This window comes from Mus caroli, chromosome 19, assembly GCF_900094665.2.
Source record: "Mus caroli chromosome 19, CAROLI_EIJ_v1.1, whole genome shotgun sequence".
NCBI classification, from domain to species: domain Eukaryota; kingdom Metazoa; phylum Chordata; class Mammalia; order Rodentia; family Muridae; genus Mus; species Mus caroli.
The window spans coordinates 44,209,757-44,220,435 of record NC_034588.1 but is presented as its reverse complement, the minus strand read 5'-3'; the positions used below and the strand labels follow the sequence as shown (position 1 = coordinate 44,220,435).

The 10,679-nt window shown below is 45.9% G+C and overlaps 1 protein-coding gene across 1 annotated transcript in view; it reads left to right on the top strand.

Moving 5' to 3' along the window:
• The first annotated feature begins 3,620 nt into the window (after nucleotides 1-3,620).
• Nucleotides 3,621-10,679, top strand: part of Stn1 (STN1 subunit of CST complex) — a 36,883-nt gene continuing 29,824 nt past the window's right edge. The window contains exons 1-2 of the mRNA XM_021151891.2: nucleotides 3,621-3,926; nucleotides 4,372-4,547. Of these exons, the coding sequence (XP_021007550.1) occupies nucleotides 4,394-4,547 (154 nt within the window). The 5' untranslated portion in view covers nucleotides 3,621-3,926; nucleotides 4,372-4,393. The remainder of the gene's footprint in view (nucleotides 3,927-4,371; nucleotides 4,548-10,679) is intronic.

Sequence of the window (10,679 nt, the reverse complement as noted above, 5' to 3'; positions counted from 1 at the left end):
TCTGGGGTGTTAAGCTGGACATCTATTCAAGCTTTCAGAACCTTGCTCAAAGCCGGGCAGTGGTGGCGCACGCCTTTAATCCCAGCACTCGGGAGGCAGAGGCAGGCAGATTTCTGAGTTCGAGGCCAGCCTGGTCTACAAAGTGAGTTCCAGGACAGCCAGAGCTACACAGAGAAACCCAGTCTGGAAAAAAACAAAAACAAAACAGAACCTTGCTCGAATCCTGACCTCACTGCCTTCTGCACCAAGGCTGTTGGGTTGGCTTGCCCAGGAACCTGTCTTGTTCATGACCTACCAGTTCATTTGGACTTGCTTTCTGCCTGCCTCCTCTTGCACAGTGCCCCCCACGCCACCCCCGCCTTACTGTTCCTAGAACACAGAACTACTTTAAGGCTGTGCCCCGAGACGCCATGCTTGTCTTGACTACCGCCCAGAACGATCTTTTCTATTTTCTTTTCTTTTTCTTCCTTTCTTTCTTTTTTTTTCAAGAGAGGACCTGGCTGTCCTGAAACTCACTTTGTAGACCAGGCTGGCTCTGCCTCCTGAGTGTTGGAATGAAAGGCCTGCTCCACCACTTCTGGCTCACGATCTCTCCTTAGTACTTGGTGCCCCTGACTCCTTAGCCCCAGATCTCGGTCATCATCTCATCTGATGAGAACAAATCCCATACATGAGACACAAACATAGCGCTTCTTATGTCCTCCAGAACAGTGACAGTTGTCGTTTTATTCACTTTCCTTTGTCCATTGTTTCTCTGTCCTCTCATGGAACAGAATCTCCCTGAGGACCCATCTCACCCCCTCTCACATCTTGTCTCCCTCCTTCCCTGTATCCAGGATACGGCTTGACAGGAGCTTTGGAAATATGCTTCATAAAGGAATGGTTAGCTCCTCCTTTGTTTGTTTGTTTGTTTGTTTGTTTTCGAGACAGGGTTTCTCTGTATAACCCTGACTGTCTTGGAACTCACTCTGTAGACCAGGCTGGCCTCGAACTCAGAAATCCGCCTGCCTCTGCCTCCCGAGTGCTGGGACTAAAGGCGTGCGCCACCACGCCCAGCTTTTTTTTTTTTTTTTTATACCTAGTTTGAATTCCACATCCTCAGTGAATCCAAACAATAGTTCATCTGTAACTGTGCTTGCTTTGTTCTGGCTGGTACTAGACCTCATCATTTCATTTAATGGTAGCCGTGACTATACTGCATTATCTCATTTAATGAGCCCCCTCCATTAATCTCCCATGACTCATAGAGTAGCTATAACCCAGGTCACACACTGTCGGCCTCTTGCTTGTTTTTATTTTTTGTTGTTTTTGTTTTTGATTATTTTTTTTCAGTGCTGGGTATTTAACCCAGAACTGTGCACGTGCTAGACTCTAGCAGCTAGAGAAACATTCTACCGTTGAGTTACACCCTAGCCCTTGGTTTATTGTTTAACTGATCACATGCATCATTCTTTCACCCCAGTGACATCTTAGTTTTCCTACACACACACAGAGCTCAGAGGATACTAATGAAATGAAGATGCTCTCTGGGCAAGTTGTCATTATTATATCAAAGCTAAACACAGCTTGACATTAGCTAAAACAGTGAAAACAGATTATATTCAGTAACCATCCACAAGAAGAAACAAGTGGGGTTGAATCAGTGGGAATTTTTAAAAGAAAAAATGAGGGGAGTAGAGACCTTGGAATGGAGTCAGGGCTTGAGCAGTCAGTGAAGTGAGAATTTGAGGACGTGTGTAGGGAGTTTAACCCCTGTGAAACTAATCTAAGGATCTTAACTGTTCCCTATGGTATTCAGGCTCCGCCCCTCCCCCAGAGGCTGGGGGATGGCTCCCTGTGGTTGGGTGTTTGCTATAGCAAACAATTCTTCTGCAGGCTGGAGTTCTCTTGGGCACTTCACGAGGAACTAGGTCCAGGAATGTGCCGAGCGGCTGTTATAAACTCTGTCAGCGTTTGCTCAGATCTTTATAGACCAAGGTTGCCTAGTTGAGGATCGAGGAGCCCGATTAAGGTCTGATCAGGAGGGCAATCTTGAACAATTCTAAACTTCAAAAAGAAAATCATGGGCAGGTAGAGGAAAACGCTGTTCTCTTTGTAAAGATGGAGCTCACAAAGCATATTTGTTTGCCTATTTAAGACATACAGTTCAAACTTGCTGTTTTCCGAAGAATTTGCTGGAATCTTAGCTTTCAGGAAAGAATGATACAATCTGTCAAAAAAAAAAGTCTATTTGTTATTTAGCACCAAGTTGCCAAAAGAAAGCGCTTCTAGCATTGACTTTTAAAATATCGATCGGCCTTGAATGTTGTAGGGTGTTGTGCTGGTCCTGCGGGGTTGAAGATTTCAGGATCGTCCAGGAAGGCTTGGAGTCTGGGAGTTCTACAGGAGGGAGGCTGAGATCTTTACAAAGCTCCATGCAAACCCCTCAATCTGGAATTCTACAGCTCACCCTCAGCTTCCTCACCACCTACACCTCAGGTCCGGGACTCGGATCAAGAGGCACACTCCCCTCTAAAGAGTCCTCCATCACTGCAAAAGATGACATCAGGGGAGTCTGCTTCTATTTATACCACAAGGCGTGGCCCTCCCCCAGGTTGGCAGTAAACCCAGAGTCCCAGAGCTCTAGCCCTGAGAGCTCTGAGCGTCATTTCTGAAAATACCTCAACTTCTGAGGACAGCAGAGACTGGTCCTTGGACTCCACCCTAGCGCAGATGTATGCAGTCCTGAGAATGTCACCCAACCTGTCTATCTCTACCTGACAAGTGAACTGGAAGCATTCGTCCTACTATGTTTCCTTGAGGGAGAACCTCTTCTAGTAGAGAGGGATTGGGCTTACACAGATCTTAAACTCCACGGGAGAAGCCATTCTGTGCCACAGAGTCTGGGAGACACTGTCTGCTCCTTCTGTGGCCAGGGCAGTAACTGAAAGCCATGGTTCTAATGACACCCAGTTTCCATCCCAGCCCTTCTCTGATAGTTTAGCAATGATCTCTTTGGCCTGCTGCCTCTTTTGCTGCTGGAGTGAGTAACCTGCCCTCTCTAGGCGTGTGAGTCCCTGTGAGTAGGGAAAAACTTTATTTATATGGGTGGAGACACTGGAGACAGGGCTCCAAGGAGGTGGCCATGGTTTACAAGAATTGTCAGTCTCTCAAGAGTTAAAGGTACAACATCCTGGAGGAAACCTCATAGGGGTGGTTTCTGTTAGAGACAAGGCCTCTCATTCACTCGGGGGCCTCAGGTTTAGATCAGAGCATCTGCAAGCGAGACTACAGCATCCCTACGATGTCAGGCGATCATTACCAGCTGTGAAGAAACAGTAAAATACCCCCTTGCCTAATTTCGTTGTTTGTTGCTTTAATCAGTCAAGACAACCCCCTGCCCTACTTTTAAAAAAGAACATTAAGTTTGATCCCGTCCCAATTTCCTGGAACCGTCTGAGGGAATCGGAGTGACAAATGTGACATGGAAGGCGGGATTTGAGCAGCGGGAATTCCCGGGTTGGCTCCGGAATCTCCCAGATTAGGAGAGCCCCCGAAGAGCCTGCGCAGGGTGTAGACCGGAAAGACGGCGTGGGCAGAACCGATACGTGGGGTAGGCGTGGCCTTGAGGCGGACGTCGGGGGCGTGGCCTCAGCGGGAGTGGCTGGTGGTAGCTAGGCGCGGGTGGCGGGAAGGAAATACGCCGGCAGGAGTGTGCTCGCTTCCTTTTCGCAACCGGAACTGGTTCGGCAATCTTGGCTGGCTGCTCCTGCTTCAGGAGAGGCTGTAAACTGCTCTGATTTCTGCCTCTTTTTCCTTTCCTCCGCTCTTCCCAGAAGGTGAAAGGTCGAAGCGTGGATAGACACACCTCCAGGGCCCCAAAGTCCACGGCCACAGGGACTCTCCCTCCACTACTCTCCGGATTCACTCGTTAAAACTCCTTTGGGGTACGCCTGTGTGTATGGTTATCCTCAAAGTGGAGAATTAGTATTTAGGGGATGTAGCTCAGTTGTTGGAGAGCACTTGCCTAGCTTGCACGAAACCTTGCATGAAGCCCTGCGTTCCATCCCCAGCACTGTATAAACCAGGTCTGATGGGACATGCCAGTAATCCCAGTACTGGAGGATCACTAGTTCAAAGCCATCCTCAACTACATAGCTAGATTAAGATCAGCCGGGGGCTATCTGAGACCACGTCTGAAAAGAAAATTTGGTGTTTAACTGATTCTCAGTTGGTATTTCGTCAGAAGGAGCCTCATACAAGAAGGACTTTGCCATCCGCTAGGCATGAAGTTTGACAGGGTCCTGAACCCCTGTTTTACCCTCCTAAGACTTCTGGGTGACCCTTACCTATATTAAACACCCTGAAACCTTATTTTTGTGTCTTTTCTAGAGCCTTGGCTCTGGGTTAGCAGATGCCACAACCCTGCCTCTTGATGGAGTGTGAATCCAGTCCAAGGGAAGAGGAGATCCCGCCCCTCTTTTGGGGTCTGGATCCTGTGTTTCTAGCCTTTGCAAAACTCTACATCAAGGATATCCTGGAGATGAAGGAGTCCCAACAAGTGCCAGGTATGTGGCCTGTCAGCCTAACGGGCGCCCTGTGCACCTTGACCCTCAAAGATACAGAAAGCCTCTGGGCTTAGGGCATCTGAAGAGCCCTGTCTGAAAGTTATCTAGCCTCAACTTGGAAAGAGTTTATTACTGTGATTTTTGTGCAAATTAAAGACAACCTAAAAATTTGAAGTTGATCAAACTTTGAGCTCTGCATTGAGCTCCTCCTAACCTGTACATAACCAGATTCCAACACTCGGATGATGGAAATAGAGACGATGAAGGGTTCAAAGCCAGCCTGGGCTACATAAGACCTTTTCTCAATAAAATACATAACTAAAACCACATATGCTTAAAATATTCTATACTTTAAAATACCTTGATTCCTTTTGGGAGCCTGCTTTTGAGTGGATGAGGCAGGCTTAAGTCTTAATGTGGGACTTACCTTTCTGGTTATGTGACTCACTTTCTGCAAAGTGTCCGTGTCCTCTCAGTAAATGTGTGGGGGTTGGTTTTAGTTTGAGTTAATCGTGAAGTAATAGAAACTCCTGGGAGGAAGGACGTCACCTAGCTTATCCGTGAGTTATGACATCTGCTTGCAGTAGGTGGGCCCTTGAGAAACTCCAGTGGAAACTGTAAAGCGTTGTTTAGCACATGTGTGTATAGCACATGTGTATATACTAGTACATGTTCATGGGAGTCTCATGTATGCACCTTTAGGTGTCTTACTCGATTTTTTACTTTTTTTTTTAAAGATTTATTTATTTATTTTATGTATATGAGTACACTGTAGCTGTCCAGATGGTTGTGAGCCATTATGTGGTTGCTGGGATTAGAACTCAGGACCTTTGGAAGAGCAGTTGGTGCTCTTAACTGCTGAGTCATCTCTCCAGCCCGATTTTTCACTTTCTAAATTTTGTTTTTTACATATTTTTTATTTTGTGTGTCTGGATGTTTTGTTGTGGACTATGTCTGTGGAGGTGTCCTCAGAGGGCAAAAGAGGGGTTCCCCAGAACTGGGATTACAGATGGTTTTAAGCTACCAAATGGGTTCTGGGAATTGAATCCTGGTCCTCTGGAAGAGCAGCCAGTGCTCTTAACCATTGAGCCATTTCTCCAGCCCTTCACCTTATGGGGCAGGCGAGGAGGAGGGGTGTGCAAGTTGAGATAAAGTTTCTCTGTGTAACCCTGGCTGTCCTAAAACTCATTGTAGACCATGCTGGCCTCGAACACTTGCCTCTGCCTCCCCAAGTGCTGGGATTAAAGGTGCACCTCACCACACTGGGCTCACCTTTATTTTTTAAGGCAAGGTGTTTTGCTAACATTGGAGGCTATCAGTTCAGGAAGGCTGGCTGGCCAATGAGCTTGAAAGATCTTTTCATGTCTGCTTGGTCCCATATAGGGTTACAAGTACATGCAGACAAGCTGGGCTTTTCAGTGGGGGCCGGTGGTCAGAATTTCGGCCACTCTGTGTGTGCCACGGGTGTTTTACTAACTGAACCATCTCCCCAGCCACAATTTTTAAAATTAAAGTATTGGTTGCTGGAGATATGATTATCACACCTGAAAGTTTAACAAATATATAGATTGGAATAATTCAGGTGGCTGTGGGTAGTCCTCTGGGAGTTTACTGTGTTTTGTGAGAACTTTGGTTAAACCCCTTGCAATTTTGTGACGTTTCCATTCAGGGACCTTCTGAATAACAAGCTTTGAGTCAAAAAAAAAAAAAAAAAAGTCAGGCTCTCAAATATTCCCATTTTGAATGAAAAGAGGTTTATGTGGTCTATTTTATGTGCTTGTATGACCTTCTAAAGCCGTTTGTACAGAAGTCTTTTCCTACACCTTTCTTCCCTACCAACTGTTGAACTTAGTCTGTGGATTTTTTTTCCCCCTTCACTTGGAAGGCAGCCAGCCTCCTCCAGAATTTTCCAGAATTATCTGGTGTTCTTTATAGCTCATCTCCTTGGGAGGAAATTAATTCACACCAAATGCCAGTCTTCCTTCAAAGATCTGTGAGTAAGGAAGCAAGCAAGTCCCAGGGCCCATCCCTGTGGGCCAAAGGATGTGATGATGTGTTAAATGTAGTGAGACCCAGCCCTGTGGTCCTTTTCCTCTCTGGGGAGACTGTCTCAGATGTTCATTTGTAAGAGGAAATCTCATGGATGAAGCTAACATCTTATTCTTATGCAGCGTAGGAAACCCCATTACTCTAGGTTTTTGTTTTTGTTTTTGTTTTTTTTGTTTTTTTGTTTTTTTTGGCTTGGGCTTCTGTCTTAGGTCACCATAAAGAGAATTCTCGTGAGCCAGATGTGGATTACTCAGCTGTAATCCCAGCGCTCAGGAGGTGGAAACAGATCAGAACTTCAGGGTCTTCCATTCTCAGCCACATCCAAGGCCAGCCTGGTCTACGTGACACCTCGGCTCTCAAAACAAGACAAGAGAGATGTGATGATGTCTGCCTGTAATCCCAGGGTTTGACAGGCTGCAGAAGCCGGGAGATCTCCGTCAGCTCAAGGCCAGAAAACAACAAAACAAAAACCAACCAAACAAACAAAACCAAACAAGATACTTGTGACTCCATAAAACTTAGAAATTTTTAATGCCAGAGTATCTGAAACAGACAAACAAACAAACAAACGAAAATAGAGGTTAACAACTACAGAAGACAAAATGTGCCCTGTAATGAATGTGCTTGCCGGTTGAACTTGGCCCTGGGCAATAGTCTCTCAATCTTTGGAATTTCTTTGTAACCGGAGGTGGGGACCACACCTTAGTTTATCGTAATGGAACATGTTATCAGAATGGACCTATCTATACCCAATTAATTGAGGGTTGGGAATCAAAGAGAGACCCTATCCACCTGATCTTGGAGGGTGAGGCCATATGACCAGTGAATCCATCATGCCTACACCATGAAACCCATGAAAAGCCACGATGCTGAGCCTTGCATGAGCTGACCTGGTTAGTTAAGTGTACTGTGTCAGAGGGTGATATGTCCCCGAGTCTCACGATGGAGCCCTCCACACCTTCCTCTGCACTTTATGTAGCCTATTGATTTGTTCCCTTTCTTATAAATTGTAATCATTAAGTATGGCCCGTTCCTGCGTTCTGGCTAAGTATCAAAGCTGCAGGAGTCACATAAACAGCAGTGTAACAGGCCAGGCAGAAGATCCCAGCAACGCTGGAGTCTGGAAGCTGAAAAGGGGCCATCTCAGTGGAGAGTCGGCCCTAAACCGGTGAAATTTTAGCTGGCTGGGTACTGCTTGGCTTGCCTTGTAAAACGCCATCTCCATACACCTGACCTTTGGGTTTTACTGGTAGAAATGTGAAGTCTGTGGTATTTAGTTGCGTGGTTTATTGGTTTGCTTATTCATTGTCTTATGCTTTAAAAACTTTGCATCTATGTGCAGGATACCTTCCCTGAAGATAGGATTTCTCTAGGTAGCCCTAGCTGACCACCATGCAGTTACTCACCATGTAGACCAGCCTGGATCTGAATGGTTTTTGATCTTGTTTCTTGAGATGGATCTCTTTAAAAGTACTATTTTTAATTATTTTATTTTGTTTTTATGTATAGAGGAGTTTTGCCTGCATGTATGGCTGCACATCATAAGCGTGCAGTACCCTCAGAGGCCAGAAGAGGGTGTGGGATTCCCCTGGAACTGGAGCTACTGTGTGGGTGCTAGGAATTGAACTCAGGTCTTCTGGAAGAACGGCTAGTGCTTTTAACCCCTGAGCCATCTCTCCAGCCCTTAAAAGTACTATTTAAGGAAGGAAAACAGAAATATCTTCCTGGGGTTGTGGATGTTCATCAACAGCTTAAAATCTGAGTCAAATTTGCCAATGACCTTGGCTCTTTTTTTTTTTTAATTTTACTTTATTTTTATTTAATGTGTATGGATTTTTAAAATTAATTAATTTTTTGCAAAGATAAAACTTTATTTTTTTAAAATTGAATATGATTTTCTTTATTTATATTTTAAATGTTATCCCCTTTCCTGGCTGCCCCCACACATAAACCCCCGAAACCCCCTATCCCATCCCCCCTCCCCTGCTTCTGTGAGGGTGCTCCCCCAATCATCTACTCCCACCTCGCTGCCCTGGCATTCTCCTACAGTGGGGCATCAAGCCTTCACAGGACCAAGGGCCTCTCTTCCCATTGATATCCAACAAGGCCATCCTCTGCTACATATGTGGCTGGAGCTCTAGGTCCCTCCATGTGTGCTCTTTGATTGGTGGTTTAGTCCCTAGGAGCTCTGGTTGGTTGATATTGTTGTTCTTCCTATGGGGTTGCAAACCCCTTCAACTCCTTCAGTCCTTTCTCTAGCTCCTCCATTGGGGGACCCTGAGCTCAGTCCAACGGTTGACTATGAGCATCCGCCTCTGTATTTGTCAGGCCCTGGTAGAGCCTCTCAGGAGACAGCCATATCAGGCTCCTGTCAGCAAGCACTTCTTGGCATCCACAATAGTGTCTGGGTTTGGTGACTATTATGGGATGGATCCCCAGGTGGGGCAGTCTCTGGATGGCCTTTCCTTCAGTCTCCTCCACACTTTGTCTCCTCCCACGAGTATTTTCTATCCCCCTTCTAAGAAGGACCAAAGCATCCACACTTTGGTTTTCCTTCTTGAGCTTCATGTGGCCTGTGAATTGCATCTTGGGTCTTCCGAGCTTTTGGGCTAATATCCACTTACCAGTGAGTGCACCTTGGCTCTTTACGCCCTTTACAGGGTGGCTTCCTTTTCTTAGGCTCTGAGCATAGGGAAACCCACATACCCGGGATATCCTAGGCTGCAGTGGGCTCTGTGGGAAAGGCTGGCCCATGGGCTTGCTGTTAGCTTGTCTGTTGGATCATTACTTCCTCCATGGACAGAGCTGCACCCTTGGGCTCCAGAAGAGCAGCTCGCTGTGGTAGAAGGAAGTGGTTCTCTTTTGCAGTGTTGTAAGCCATCATCTCGAGGCCTGGCTTCTTACCCTGTGGTTTGTGTCTTAATATGCCCAGAGAAGTTTCTTCTGTGTTTTTAAGTGGTGCATTTCTTCCTCAGCCAGTTTCCTCAGAGTTCCCCACCCCCACCCCACTGGCCCCCCAATTCAAACCATCTGTTGCTTGTTTGTTTCTGTAGTTCTCTATTGTTCTGTGATGTTTTCAAGATTGACTTCTGCTGAGTCCTTTGGGACTGGAAGGATTTTCTTGCAGCCTCAAGTGACTGCTCTTGAAAGTGGGCCATTGTTAATTCCCAAGACACACATTCGTGAGGTCCACGTTTAATCCTTTTCAAGGAGGGATAGTGCGTTGTCAAGTGAGAATGTATTCAGATGCGGTTTGTCGGACTCAGGGACACTGGCTTATGTGTTAGTTCAGTCTTCTTTCTGCCTTTGGGAACAGATTTGTTTAGACCCCTCGCCCCATCTTCAGGCTCATAACGTTTCAGCTGTTGACTGTAGATCCTTGTCATACCCAGTCAGCCTGTGTGTTGGTGAATAGGAGCAGCTGTCATTCAGGGGTAACACTGTGTCCTGGGCTCCCTCCCTCAGGGGACCTTGCCATCATCAGCTTCTGGCCTCCTAGGTTGCCCTAAGGATAATCTCCCATCTACCAGCTCCTCCTTAGAAGTCCACCTGCCCACAAGAGAGGGACCGGCTCAGAGCCGTTCACTGTGCTTTTCTCTGCAAGCCACACCCGCTCTCCTATCTCCCTCTGTGAGAACCGTCCATCAATCCATCAGCAGCGGTCAGTGTGAAAATTCAGGCCGCTGTCTCCTAATGGATTGAAATTCAGAGGTCTGACCAGCTGCGCTGATTAAAAAAAAAAAGAAAAAAAAAAAGAGTGGCCAAATGCCTGAAGTAATCATGGCTTCTTAGTTTACAATCCATATTTATTTACAAAGGAAAAGGCTATTTGAAAGATATTACGATGGGGCTAGAGAGATGGCTTAGTATTTGAGTGCTGTTCTTTCAGAGAACCCAAATTTGGTTCCCAGTGCCCAGTTGGGTAACTGATAACCCCACTGCCTCTAACTTCAGCTCCGTGGAATGTGACACCGTCTTCTCATCCACATCCATACAAATAAGCAATAATATTTAAAAAAAAATAATGTATTGCTCTCAAAGTAGAATAAATAAAAAATGAAAGTATATATATATATATATATA